At 38.2% G+C, this 15,170-nt stretch overlaps 1 protein-coding gene across 1 annotated transcript in view; it reads left to right on the forward strand.

Moving 5' to 3' along the window:
* Window positions 1–15,170, forward strand: part of STK33 (serine/threonine kinase 33) — a 178,233-nt gene that overhangs the window by 130,511 nt on the left and 32,552 nt on the right. Inside the window, exons 8-11 of the mRNA XM_062198118.1 lie at window positions 1,212–1,300; window positions 3,078–3,162; window positions 9,164–9,239; window positions 13,877–13,989. Coding sequence (XP_062054102.1) covers window positions 1,212–1,300; window positions 3,078–3,162; window positions 9,164–9,239; window positions 13,877–13,989 — 363 coding nt within the window. The remainder of the gene's footprint in view (window positions 1–1,211; window positions 1,301–3,077; window positions 3,163–9,163; window positions 9,240–13,876; window positions 13,990–15,170) is intronic.

Genomic DNA, 15,170 nt, shown 5'->3' on the forward strand with positions numbered 1-15,170 from the left:
GGAGTATTACGTGCCTTATTTGATTCGGAAAGTCAGGAAAGAATTCACAGAAGAAACCATACTTGGTCTGAGAAACAGGAATTCAGAAGAGAAAAGGAGGATTTTCCAGGCAGAGGGAAATAATTTTTGCAACCACTAAATATAATGCTAATGTCAGTCCTCCCATATTAAGCTATAAACTCAGTATAATTCCAAACCAAATCTTAACATTTTTTCATAAAACTTGATAAGATGATTCTAAAGTGGGGGAGAAATCACCAAGACAATAATGAAAAAGAACGAGGGAGGCAGCAGGGAGACTTGCTGTGCCGAAGGTGAAAACCTGTTATAAAGATGAGATACTTAAAACTGTGTGGTATTGATGTAAGAAGAGACAAGCAGCCATAGGGTTAATAAAAATTCCCAGAACAAAGCCTGGGAATCTTGTAAGGAAGCTTCAGATGGTTCAATGTAATTGTCAGTGTAGGGCTCATTCACCTACATTTGTCTAGCAATTAAACACACACACACACACACACACAACTTCTTAAATCTAGGAAAATAACTGTTATGGCTATGAACTGAATCCGTTATTTGCACAGGAAGTGTTGGGTAAATGATTATCTTGCAGATTGATGAAAATCCTACCTGAGCTCTCTGACATGCTCAACTGGAGATTTTGTGTCTCAAGGAAATTTTTTTTTTATGGTTGCTTATTTCAATATACATAGAGCGGAGTGATGTGTGTTGATGTTACAGAGAAGTATACTGAAGTACATATAGGTGGTATATGTGTGTGCACACATGTAAGTTACAGAATATTACAATGTTAAAATGTTTATGTTGATAGTAGCATATGCCTAGAAATAAAGAAGTAATCTTCTGTTTGAGGACCTGAGGGTATGGGAAACCTTGCTGGGCTCTGGGTAGATGCTACCTGGCAGTACATAACTTTGAATGGGCTCCATCTGCGCATTCACCAGGCCACACTTGAAGCTGGTTGGGGCAGCAGGGGAATGAGTATAGATGAGGAAGTCAAAGAAAATGGTTCCTTAAGGTTAGTAATGCAGGAAAGAGGTTTGTGAATGAAGAATAGAATGGAGCAGATTTATACTTGGCCTCCTCAAATTGGTCAGCAGTGGGTATTTATTAAATAGATGTATTTGTCCTATTTGTTGTCTTCTCTATTTTTTCATTCTTCATTTCATTTGAATTGTTTATTTCCTTGGTAGATATAGTACATAGAGATCTAAAACTGGAAAATATAATGGTTAAAAGCAGCTTTATTGATGCCAACAATGAAATAAACTTAAATATAAAGGTAAGATATTAGAATGAGTGATAACTATTTGCCTGTAAGCAGTTTGATAGCAGAGTGGCACAGTATAACCTCTTTTTAGATACATTTTGGTAGCTTTTGAGCAGCCAAAAAATAAGTAACTTGGATAAAAAATAAAAATTTCATAAAAGAGGTTGTAACTGACAAGAATAATTTTACAAGTTAAATGTTGCTAATGAATGTGTTTTTTTTAAGTACGTATTCATTTGAATAGTTCCAAATCATTATTTAATAGCAAGCAAACAGATGCTCTGAAGTCTAATTAATTTCAGAATTATGCCTGGCAATTTAATGTAAATGCACTACAGATTTAGAGAAAAACACACCTTCACTCTCTTTTGACACTAAATTAATTCTAAAGTTTTTCTTTCTCATTGAAGATTTTCCCGAGTGTTAATATTTATGTCCTAAGCACAATTAATATTCCTAGTATTTATTCTTGAAGATTTTTTAAATATTGAATAAATGGTGGGATACATTGTTTATTATCACTTTAATAGTAGTTGCTTTCAAAATATATGAATGTGTTAATTTAGGAATAAAGTGTTGTTTGAGAATAACTCACTCTGTTGCAGGAATTAAATCCCCCTGTATTATAAATAGGTTTGACAGAATTGTTGGTTTACACAAGTGAATGTTCTAAAATAGTCTCATTGTGAACTCTATGAGAGCATTGTTGGTTCCTGGAATAGTGTCTGAAGCCTAGAATGTGTCCAGGTAATATTTGTTGAATGAGGGGATAGATGTTCCACAAAGAACTAACTTAAATTATAGAACTAAAAATATTTGATATTTGTATAGATTTTCTGTAGGGAAAATTCCATATCATAGTGCTCTAAGTGAGATATTTGGGAAAACTGGAGAAATTGATTCACCTACCTAGAAAAATATTAATAGGAACATTTTCTTACTCTGTAAACACTGAAAACTTTGTATTCAGTGTGTGTGGACCAAGCCCCTTTATTTGGTTGTATGATCAATAAATGTGCCTGTTTTTCTGCTTTTAGCTCAAGAGTGTTTCAACTTGGGGAACACAACAAGGGCACATGATGAATATTTAATAAGCACATGCTTAGTGACCAAGGTTTAGAACTGAGCAGGAAGACAGCAGTTACACAAGCAGCTACACTGTGCTGTTGCTGGTTTTTCCTGTTAATTTGCTTCGCACAGTTCTTAATAGTGTAGTAATTGTTTTAATTAGTATACTCTTGAAACACAAAGGAAATAGTATGGAAGAGATAATGTTTACCAATTGTGAATAATTACAAAAAGGAGAGTGTCAGTGAGTGCTGATAAGGATAATTATTTGCATTTATAACAGTGCTTTAAACTGGAACATAACTTGAGTTTCAGGAAAAAAAAAAAAAAGATAAGTATGGTAAGGCCAGAATGTATTTTATAGTGAAAGAAGTTTTTTAAAAGCAACTTTGTTATCTGGAAAAGTTAAATGCCTTCTTTCAAGATGCAACTTCCTGTTTTGAACTGGTGAGTTTAATTAGAGAAAAGCAGGAATAATCAGCATCATGGGTTTTCTCTCACGATTTGAGAAACCAAGCTTCTCTTCACCAGGTTTCCCCTCCACACGGAGGTTGGGTGGTGGTGGTGGGGGAAGCAAGGTCCTTGTTAGCATACAAGTAAGTGCCTCCTGTGCCCACCAGGAGCCCCGAAGTTAAATGCAGTTACAGTGTGGTGAAAGCCCTCTCTTCAGAATGAGTGAGCGGTGGCACAGCAAAACACGTGACAGAATTTCTTCTCCCAGGTGACTGATTTTGGCCTAGCAGTGAAGAAGCAAGGCAGGAGTGAAGCCATGATGCAGACCACGTGTGGGACTCCGATCTACATGGGTACGTTAGTTATCTGAGAACGGTTCTTTAAGTAGTAGAACAACTAATACAGATTACAACTTCAACGATTTGATTTTGCTATGATGACTTAATGACCCTTGACTGAGCTACTTTTTCTCTTCTTTGGTCAAATAATTTCATTTGTTCTAGCGTTTTTCTCATAGTTGGTACCTTCAAAGATTTTTGGAATTTTTGTTATTTTTCTGGCATCTTCTTCTTCTTCTTTTTGTTAATGGACCAAATTCTAGTTTTATTTATTTGAAAGGTGGAACTACAGAGAGACAGAAGCAGAGACAAAAAGGTGTTTCATTTGCTGGTTCACTCCCCAAATGGCCGTGGTGGTCAGGGTTGGGCCTGGAGCTCCATCAGGGTCTCCCACATGGATAGCAGGAGTCCCTGCACTTGGGCCTTCTTTTGCTGCAGTCTCAGGCATCTTAGCAGGAAACTGGATCAGAAGTGGTGCAGCAGGGACTCAAATAGCCACCCAATAGGATGTCTGCATCACAGACTGCCGCTTAACCCATTGATGCTGGGTTAATTAAATTTTAATTTCCATATATTGACTTAGTATTATTTCTTACCCCCAGTAAGGTAATTTCTAGTAGAAGCTTAGCAAGCAATTTTGAACTGTCATATATCAACAACTTATGGAAATATTTACCAAAATCCTGGCCTCTGTTCCCTTATGTTACTGAATAGCTATTGAATGGATATGCCCCTTCAGTCTCTCCACTTCTTAGCCGATGAACATGTGGGTTGTTTCTAGTTTGGGGCTATTATGAATAATGTTGCTACGAACATCCATGCACAAGCCTTTATGAGGAAATGTGGTTTAATTTTTCTTATACATTTGGGTCATATGTTAACAATGAAATTGCTGGGTATTACATTACATTTATGTTTAGCTTTTTAAGGTACTGCCAACTGTTTGCCAAAGTGGCTCCTACCTCCTCACCAGCAGTGTATGGGGTCATAGTTTCTCCACACCCTCACCAGCTCTGGATAGCACTCTTTTCAGTTATCATCACTGTAATGGACATGGGTTGGTCTCTCGTGGTTTTCAGTTTGCATTTCCTTATTTATTTTAAAGATGTTGGGTCCGGCACAGTGGCATAGTAGGTTAAACCTCGACTAGTGGCACTGGCATCCCATATGGGTGCTGGTTCTGGTCCCAGCTGTTTCACTCCCCATCCAGCTCTCTGCTAATGGCCTGGGAAAGCAGTGGAAAATGGTCCAAGTTCTTGGGCCCCTGAACTCATATGGCAGACCCCGAAAAAGTTCCTGGCTTCAAATCAGCCCAGCTCTCTCCATTGTGGCCATTTAGGGAATGAACCAGTGGATGGAAGACCTATCCCTCTCTGTGTCTCCCTGTCTGTAGTTCTGCCTCTCAAATAAATAAATAAATCTTAAAAAAAAATGTTGAGCACCTGTTCTTGCACTTGTCATTTGTGTATTTTCTCTATTGAAATGTCTACTCAAATTTTTGCTTATTGAGATGATCATATGTTTTTTTTCTTTAAGTTTATTAATGAAATGATTATATTACTAAAGTAAATGTCAAATCTTCCTTGAACCTGTGGGTTTTAATCCCACTTGGTTTCATATACATCTTTATTCAGTTTGTTTACTTTATTGAGAAATTTAATTGCAGCTTGTTTCTGGTTTTTGTGCTGCCTGTGTCTTTTTTGATGCTACAGTTATGGTAGCCTCATTTAAAAAACAAACAATTTTCACTTTTTATATGTTCGTGAACTTTTTGAATAATAAACATTATCTATTAATGGTTTGGAATTTCCTCTTAAAATTATTTGGTCCTGATACCATTTCGGGAATACAGTTTCTATTGTATTTTCAATTTATAATAGGTTATTCACATTTTTTATATCTTGAATCATTGTGATAATTTATACTTTTCTAGAAAATTTTCCATCCTGCTGAGATTTTGTTTTTTTTGTATTCACTTATAATTAATTCTGTGGTTATATCCCCCTGTTAATCCCTGATTTTCTCAAAAAGATGATATGATATGAAATTAACAGTATAACCCTGGGGCTGGCGCCATGGCTCACTTGGCTAATCCTCTGCCTGGGGTGCCACCATCCCATATGGGCACCGGGTTCTAGTCCCGGCTGCTCCTCTTCCAGTCCAGCTCTCTGCTGTGGCCCGGGAAGGCAGTATGGCCCAAGTGCTTGGGCTCCTGCACCCGCGTGGGAGACCAGGTGGTGGGGGGAGGCACCTGGCTCCTGGCTTCAGATTGGTGTAGTTCCGGCTGCAGCGGCCATTTGGGGAGTGAACCAGTGGAGGGAGGACCTTTCTCTCTGTTTCTCTCTCTCACTGTCTGTAACTCTACCTCTCAAATAAATAAATAAAAATCTTTAAAAAAAAACAACAACAACAACAACAGTATAACCCCTGAAGTCACCTAACTCAGGATTACGGTTCTACACTTGCTATCTGCTTTCCTCACAGTTTATACGTCTTTTTATTGTGATTTATGTCAAAAATTTTTTGAAGGCTTACTTTGTATCAGGTAGGAATTGGGAATACAACAGCAGAAAAAACATAAACATGGTTTGCCTTAATGTAACAAACAGGAAAGTGCCTGGTGTGTGAGAGTGCTAAGCATGGAAAATTAAGAAGGAGGGGGAGATAGGAAGTATTTAGAGAATAATGATGTCTTTCTTATCAGATTGATATGAGAATTAGATAAGAAAATATAAAGGGCATTGGCATGATGCCTGGTACTTAGTACCCAATTTTAGGCCTTTGCTGTAAGAACATTATTGTTTTTCTTGATGGAGTTTGTTAGCAGTTAGAATAATATTGGGCTTTTCAAGAACTAGCTCATGTCTTATGTTGATTTTTTTCCCTATCAATTTCTACTTTTGTGTTTCTGAATTTCTTTTTTTCCACTTCCTTTTAATTTATTTTTTTAACTTTCTAAATTAAATCCTTGTTTGTCTCCAGTCTTATCTTCTAGTAAATGCATTTAAGGCTGTGTGTTTCCCTGTAAGTACTATGAATATTTCCTTTGTCGTACAGTGTTCTGGTTGTGATCCATCTCTTAATACACTATGATTTTAGTTTTAGTCTTATTCTTTAATCCAAGTATTATTTAAAAGTAGATTTAAGACTTTACCCAGGTGGTTGGATATGTTTGGTGCTCATGTAAAGGTGGGTTAGTCTCTCTAGCCTTTTGGGTTTTCTGTCTTGTTTTCTTCATCATAATGGGTGAGTATGTCATAAAAGTTTAAAACTTTTAGGAATTTCATATGTGATGAACACATGATCAATTCTTGCAGATGTTGCATTGGATATTTGAAAAGTGTATGTTCCTGGTTTCTTGAGCATACATATTTCTCTGTGTGTGCTTATTAAATCAAATATGAAACCCATGTGATTCAGATTTTCCATATTATTTTTGCTTACTGCCTCTCTTTACCTCTAAAAAAGAGTTATTAAATTTATCCACTAAGATGATACTTTTTGTATTTCTTTTTGTATTTCAAGTAGATTTTTTAAAGGTTTTTATTTATTTATTTGAGAGGTAGAGTTACAGATAGTGAGAGGGAAAGACAGAGAGAGAGGTCTTCCATCTGCTAGTTCCCTCCCCAAATGGCCACAGCGGCTGGAGCTGCCCTGATCTGAAGCCAGGAGCCAGGTGTTCCTTGCAGGTGCAGGGGCCCAAGCACTTGGGCCATCTTCTACTGCATTCCCAGGCCACAGCAGAGAGCTGGATTGCAAGAGGAGCAGCGGGACTAGAACTGGTGCCCATATGGGATGCTGCTGCTGCAGGCGGAGGATTAACCTACTGTGCCATGGTGCTGGCCCCTCAAGTAGACTTGTTAAAAAATATTTTATAGAACTATAATTTACATACCATGAAGTATATACATTTTACATGTAAAGTTCTGTGAGTTTTGACAGATTACACCTATGTAATCACCACCCCAGTGGGGATAGCAAACATTACTATCACCCCAGAAAGTTCCTTTGATTCCTTTTCAATCCCTCACTCAAACCAAACCACTGATAATTTCTATCACCACACTTTGGTTTTGCATGTCTAAAAGTTTTTATCATCTGAATGGTCTGTCTGTCTGTCTTTTGTGTCTGTCTTCTGTTTCACATAATAAATTTGAGACTTGTCTACATTGTTGTATATGTAGTTTATTCATTTTTATTGCTGAGAAGTATTGGTTTTTTTTTTTTTTGCCTGCTTGATGCATAAAGTGCTGAAATTGTTTTGTCTTATTTGGGAAAAGGCTGCTTTAGATTCTGTTCATATTCCTCTGTTGGCAAAAGACATCTGGTCTGTAGTTACATAGGGAAAATATATCCAAGCACCCTGAGTTTTATGCCTGCTTATTAGTTGTCTACACTGATAACAAGTGAGAGAACAAGAGAGAAGACAGATGGTTTGTGGAGCTTTGCTGACTTCCTAAATGGCTCCTTGGCACAGTTATTCTGGCTTCTGCCTCCTTATGAGGGCTGGAATGACAGTACAAGTAGAAATGCTCCTGATAATTAAGAAGATTCTGAAAGAGGGAAAGTAGGAATTCCTTGCCCCTGCTGTGTGATGCACCAGTGTGGAGATCCTTCATTCAGTCTAATCAGAGAATTAGCCCCTGCCGCGAAGGCGTTGCCATAGGATAACGTAAACTCTAATGATTTAGTAGCTGAAGACTTTAAGTAGAGTTAAAGAATACAAATAGTTGCTTAAAGGGAAATATTAATTAGCAACTTTTCAATCATTTGGAGACAAAGGACTCAGTTTGTTGATGATAGGTTAACCTTTTCTCTTTTTCTTTATTCTGTTTACCTTTTGACCTCTTTTTGTTGCTGTACCTTTAACAATAGGCAGAGGGGGAAAGAGGAAATGAAATCCATTTTCTGTGACTAGTTATTGTAAACGATGTGTGTATGTGTGTGTGTAGTTGTGTGAAAGGTGTGAGGGGGGATATTGAAACTGTGTTCTAAAATAAAGACCTGGAGCTGCCCGTTGTGTAGAGGAGGCACTCTGGCTGGGAGTCTTCAGTCATGTATCTGAACCTTAGTTTCTCACGGGCACAGGGGGTCAAATGTCTCATCTATTCTTAATCTAATTTATGCAAAATGCTGCATGAATATTTTAAAGTTCTATTGAAACATATACAAATCTTTTTATGTTTGTAACTTTTTTCTTTCAACAAAGATATCTGATCCTAGCTTTAGAGATATGATATGTTCTTACAGTATCATATGTAACTTTAAAAAAAAGCTTTCATAAGAAAATATAATAACTAAAAAATGTGCTACCCTTAGAGTTGAAAAAAATGGTCCTAATTTGAGTTATTGTTTAAGGGAACTCTGTTGGGAGCATTTCTGTAATGCAGGAGCACAGAGCTGGGGAGTCAGGAATACCTGGATCTCAGCTCTTACGCTGGGTCTGTTGGCTTTTTGATCCAGTCTTATAGGAGCTTTCTCTTTGTCTTGGTTTTTCTCATTCAGAAAATGTGGGAAGTAATTCATACTATCTCATCAGAGTAGTGTTATGTTATTATTATTATTATTGTTCTTTTGCTAAAATGATTTATAATCATTTATCTTAGTTTTTCTCTGAATCCAGATTTCTACACATTGGGCTTGCTGTTAAATTACGTCTACTTAAGGCATGTATTCAGCTCTGTTTTTCAGAAAGGACTAAGATATTGTTGTCTTCTACTGTAACAACATAATCTTTGCAAAATCTTTTTTAACAATTTCAAAGGAATAAGGAGTAGTACATTTAGTTATATAATTTATGCCATCGTTCCATTAGGAGCTAAATGATAGAAGAGAGGATACATGACATCAATTGTTAAGGCCGGTACATTATTCATTTAACATCTGCTGTTGGTTCTTTTTTCCCCTGTGGGGAATAAATTACAACAAATCAGCACATTTTTTATGCTTTGTGTTTAAGCATTTAAAAGTCATTTATTATATTATTAATATTATTTTATTTCTACTTGTTTGGCAGCCCCTGAAGTTATCAATGCCCACGACTATAGCCAGCAGTGTGACATTTGGAGCATAGGTGTCATAATGTACATTTTGTAAGTAGCCTGCTAAATGTGCAGTTTAAAATGAATGGATGGTCTCTGAAAGTAGGATGATAGATCTCAGATTAGAACTAAGCAATACATGTTTTTTAGAAAGTGATTTAAAAACCAATTGGGAAGTAGTTGTCAGGGACATCCTTTAGATTTTTTTATACTGTACATGTATAACCTTCAGCTTCGCTTTTCATTGATCTGTAAATGCAACAGCACACTGTATGATCTGCAGAAAGTGAAAAATTGTCGTTAGCATCTTCCTGAGCCCTTGCTACGAACCAAAGGCCTCCTTGTGTTTTCTTAGGAGATCCCCTTGTAGCCCACTAGTTATAGGGAGGTGCTGCACACTGGCACTAGAGCTGCCAGCGTGGACAGGCCATACATTGGAAGTGGGCACATTGAGAATCTAGGGGGAATTCTGTAGTTTCCAGTTCTTTTAACACTGAGGAAAACTTTAGTCACTGTTATTCTCCTTCCCTGCCACTCAAGGTTCAGTCGAACCCCGTGTCCTGTTCATTTTTTCTTTCAAGTGTCTTATTCTGTGCTTTCTCTTCACTTGTGTCATTTCTCCTTTCTAGAATATTCCTAGGTCACTCTCACTGTTGTCCCTGCCTCTGGTCACCCTCCCCAAGTTCCCCTTTCACGCTGCTGTCAGAGTTGTCTTTCTGAATAACAAATCTGGTCATACTGTGTTCCTTATTAAAGACCTCTGGTGATTATTCCTGGTTACAGAAAAATACCAGAGCACCCTGCCTTGGTGTGGCTTAGCACATCTTTCACGGCCTGACTCCAGTGCCTTTCCAGTCTTCAGTGGCTGTGGCTTCCCGAGCACCTGCCCTGTGCTCTGGTGACTCCCCGGCACTCTGCGTTACTCAGACACCCAGCAGTGCACACCCCTGGGACGCATGTATTCTTCTCCTCTACAAATCTCTCTCCTGGCTTCACGTTCTGTTTTCTAACTCCTACCCTGCACAGGCAGAGTTACTGCATTTACCATGCAAGTGTTTCTTCCTCACATTAAATAGAGGATTTAAGCCTGTATACCAAAATACATGCAAGACAGGAACATTGAAAGAAAGAAAAAATACGAATATTTAAAATAGGAAGGTTTGCATATATGTAAATTTGATAGAATTAATGTTTTTTGTTGTGTGAGCAATAAGCTTTTAAGACTAGATTAAATTTATAGACATATGTGTATATATATATGTGTGTATAGATATAGATATAGATATATAGATAGATAGAATAGTTTTCCTTGCCCTAAATTCCATGAAGGACAGAGATCTTATATTATTCATCTTTGCATCTTTCCATCTCTGGTATGTGATGCAATAGTAGGCACATATTCAGTGCTCAATATGTTTGTTAAATTGAATTAAGTGAATTGTCTAAGAGGTGTTCTGAAAAGTTAGTGGCCATTGTTCTGCCTCTTGGTGAAGATGAACGTTTTTGTGTTGATGCTACATTAGTTTTATGGTCATATTGAGGATTTCAGTATGTACTACCTCTTCCAGATCGTTTCTAAGTATCAACATCACAGAAGTTAGGTTTTCACAGCTCTGTGAAATGGAGTACTCAGTAGAAATTGCATGATGTGATTGTAGCTGTAACTCAGCTGGTTAACACACATCATTGCTTAGATTGTTTAAAGTATAAAAGTATTCACAAAATTTTTGATCATTGTTTTGTGTCAATTAGAATCATAATGTAAAAAATCTGAGCCTTGGTCTTTAAATATAACTTTTTATTTTTTGACTGGCAGAGTTAGACAGTGAGAGAGAGATACAGAGAGAAAGGTCTTCCTTTTCCATTGGTTCACCCCCCAAATGGCTGCTACGGCTGGCGCACTGCGCCGATCCAAAGCCAGGAGCCAGGTGCTTCCTCCTGGTCTCCCACGCAGGTGCAGGACCCAAGCACTTGGGCCATTCCCCACTGCCTTCCTGGGCCACAGCAGAGAGCTAGACTGGAAGAGGAGCAACCGGGACAGAACTGGTGCCCCAACCGAGACTAGAACCCAAGGTGCCGGCGCCACAGGCGAAGGATTAGCCTAGTGAGCTGCGGCGCCAGCCTTAAATATAACTTTTAAATTAGTCTGTTTTACTCCTAAAACTTTCAAGACAACACAAGTCAAACATAATATTACATAATTCATATGGTGTATTTAGCCTCTCATTTTGAATTTGGTGTTAAGAAAAGTGAGTGTATTACATTTCTTGAAAAGCTTTCTTTTTCTTTAAGATAGAATTAATTTTCTGCTTTAGAGTGTGGCTGCCTATCACCCTCATGGAATCTTCTTTTCTTTACTGTAGACACCTGCTTAGCTAATCAGTACTTATTAGTCTGTGTGAGCCCAGTGATGTCATAGATATATAGATATAGATGTAGAATATAGATGTTTCCCTCACCACAAGCACAAACATTTCTTCTCCAGGGGTATTGTTGTCTTGTTTATCAGATACTTCTGATTTATTTCTACAATTAGACGATGATAACAGTACTTTCTGAGAGTGAAATTAACAAACACTCCTTATAGTTACTACCCTCTGCTGTTTTGATTCCTCTAAGTGCAATAGAAATAATAGGAGGGCTTGAAGAGGTATTCTTCATGCCCTGGATTCCCTTTTCTGGATGTGCCTTAAATTGCTGTCATAAAATTTTGTATGCTGCTGATTGACCAACCATTAGATACATTTTTGTGTAAATAAAATTGCAAAGGGCAGAAAAAAGCGGAGTTTTTAAAATGTAGCCCTTAAGCTATGGTTGCAGCCTCATCTGGCAGTTCAGGGGCAGCTAAGAACTTGGTGGATGTGCATATCACTGATTGATAACAGGCTCAATGAGCTGGGCTGCTGGCCTGGACTTGGTGTACTAGATAGTAATTGTCCATAAGGCCATTTTCCTGGCTTTTTTGTTTTTGATGGCTTTTTTATTGCATTTTAAAACTAAACAATGGCAAGATGAGTACAATGAGAGAGAAGAGGGTCAGAATGAGCTGGAGAAATAAAAAGTATTAAAACAAGAATTAGCAGAACATTTTGATAAATTCTGATCTCCTAACAGGAATCCATTGGTAAATTGAAAGCTCTGTTTTCCAGTCTAATTTGATAGACTACTAGGAAAAAAAGCCAAACTTTTTTTGTCATTTTTATCATCATCGTCATCATTATGAAAAGTCTTTATCAAACTTCGACTTATCCAGAAGATATTCATGAGTCCGATTTTTAAATAACTTAAAGTATAAAGAAAACCAATGAAAATGTAACTATTAAAAGATTTAGATTATTACCCTTATGTACACAGTTGACCTGTGGTCTGAGAAGTGTACTGTAATTATGTAAGTTGGGAGTTTGAGAATAGACTACCTCCGTGATGAATATAGTCACTGGGCAATCTAGTTGTTGGCTACAGGTTTGCCCTCAGCTGCTGAGGCTGGCGGTAATGATGATGACTGACATGTGGAGGATGGGCTATGAAGAACTGAACTCAGCTTTTAGGCATGTTCTTGTGGTTTTCAGCCAGATCACCTATTGAAGCAGTGATTTCAGAGGCTTGCCATGTTCTGTTGAGGGAGGGAGAAGAGGGGAGGAGGGTGTGAAGTCACATTATGCTCTTAACACTGTGCATATGAAATACATGACATTTGTTCCCTTTCTGTGAATTAAAAAAAAAAAAAACAACCCTGCAGACCCATAGTTCTGCATTAGAGAGTGTGCGGACAAGCCCGTGCTTACTTTGTGCACACGGCTCACGTTTCTGCTGATGGTGTTTGTTATGTACACTCAACTTTCACCCTTTTAGGATGAAGCACAAATTCATCATCTCATTTTTCTCATCTGGATCTTTTTCATTTTACATACCATTGACCATTGTGTTGGCTTTTTGGTTTTGACAGAAAACCTATAATAATTCTCCAGGTTGTTCTTGGTTTGTTTATTATTATTATTATTATTATTTGTATAGTATTTTACCATGCATAAAATTCCTACATGATCGTCAGTTTGATAGCTCATTGTGTCTTTCCATGGGTCTAATTTGCCTTCTGCCATTTCCTTACCTTTGCTCACACCCAAGTATATCCCTCCTGTTAGCTGTCAGTGTTGTTGTACATTTAAACTCCCACACTTTCCTGTGTTTCAGCACCATTTAAGCTTAGTGTATTCCTACCTGGAAGAACACTGGATCATTTGTGAACCTGGAGGTTTCAAGATAAAATGTATGTAAGGATATATGTTCATGGAAAATGAAATTAAAAGATGAGTTTATATTGGTGCAAAAAATTTTGAAATCTATTCAGTGTATGTTTTATGAACTTTTTGAAGACCCCATGTATGCATGCATTTAAAATTTTTTGCACCAAAATTTACATATTTTTTAATTGTTTTCCACAAACTTTTGGGAGTACTCTTGCATGTCCTCTTCTGGGTCATTTCTTCCCATGTTGAGACAAGAGCCTAGCACTAATCTTGGACAGTCCTGTTGCTGCCATTTTGATATCCAAAGAGTTTCCCATCTCTTCTTACTCTTTACTTAAACATGAAGCACCACTCTTCCTGACTTTTGTGGAAAATTAAGTTTTAATAAGTAGCCATGTTCTGATTTTTTAAATTTAAATAAGATGATTGTCTTTGTTGTAGGCTGTGTGGAGATCCACCCTTTATGGCAAGCTCAGAAGAGAAACTTTTTGAGTTAATAAAAAAAGGAGAATTACATTTTGAAAATCCAGTCTGGAATTCCATAAGTGAAAATGGTAAGTATAAGGTATTTTTATAATTTACCAAAGCAAATATAAATAATATAAGAAAGTTGGCCAGTAATTCAAATGTTTGAGATCTCTGTTTAGTCATTAAACTTACTTGTGGAAATAAACACTCTGTTTTTTTTTTAAAAAAATATTTATTTGAAAGGCTGAGTTAGCGAGAGCCTGCACACATGCAAACAATCTTTCATCTGCTGGTTCACTCCCATATGGCCAACAATGGCCAGGCTGAGCCAGGCCAAATCAAGGAGCCGAGAACTCCATCTGGGTCTCCTATGTGGATGGGCGGGGCCCAAGCACTCGGACCGTCTTACATTGCCTTCCCAGGCACATTAGCAGAGAGCTGGGTCAGAAATGGAGCAGCCAGAATTTGAACCAGCACCCATATGGGATGCCAGAGTCATAGGCTATGGCTTAACCTGCTTCACCACAATGTTGGCCCCAGAAATAAACACTGTTTACTTATAGAAACAAAGAGGTCTTCACTTTGATTGTTCCTAATCAAAAAATCCACAAAACCACAAAGTCCATAGTAAAAATCAAAATTTGCTCATCATCTAGCTAATTTCTAACTATAGACCAATAACGAGGTAATCTAGGTAATAAAACTTAACTTTATGGGCTAGCGTTGTGTTGCAGCAGGTTAAGGTGCTGCTTGCATCCCATTTCAGAGTGCCGGTCCGAGTCCCAGCTGCTCTGCTTGCAATTCAGCTTTCTGCTAATGTGCCTGGGAAGGCAGCGGAGGCTGGCCGAGGGGCTTGGGCTCCTGCCACCCAGCCACCCAGGTGAGAAGCCCTGAGGAAGTTCTTGGCTCCTGGATTCAGTCTGGCGCAGTACTGGCTGTTGGGTCATTAGGGGAATAGACCAATGAACAGAGGATCTTTCTCTATCTCTTCCTCTCTCTTTCTCTCTCTGTCACTCTTCCTTTCAAATAATCTTAAAAACAACTTTCACGGGCCGGCGCCGTGGCTTAACAGGCTAATCCTCCGCCTTGTGGCGCCAGCACACCGGGTTCTAGTCCCGGTTGGGGCGCCGGATTCTATCCCGGTTGCCCCTCTTCCAGGCCAGCTCTCTGCTATGGCCCGGGAAGGCAGTGGAGGATGGCCCAAGTCCTTGGGCCCTGCACCCGCATGGGAGATCAGGAGAAGCACCTGGCTCCTGGCTTCAGATCA

The sequence above is a fragment of the Lepus europaeus genome, chromosome 7 (genome assembly GCF_033115175.1).
Source record: "Lepus europaeus isolate LE1 chromosome 7, mLepTim1.pri, whole genome shotgun sequence".
Lineage (NCBI taxonomy): Eukaryota > Metazoa > Chordata > Mammalia > Lagomorpha > Leporidae > Lepus > Lepus europaeus.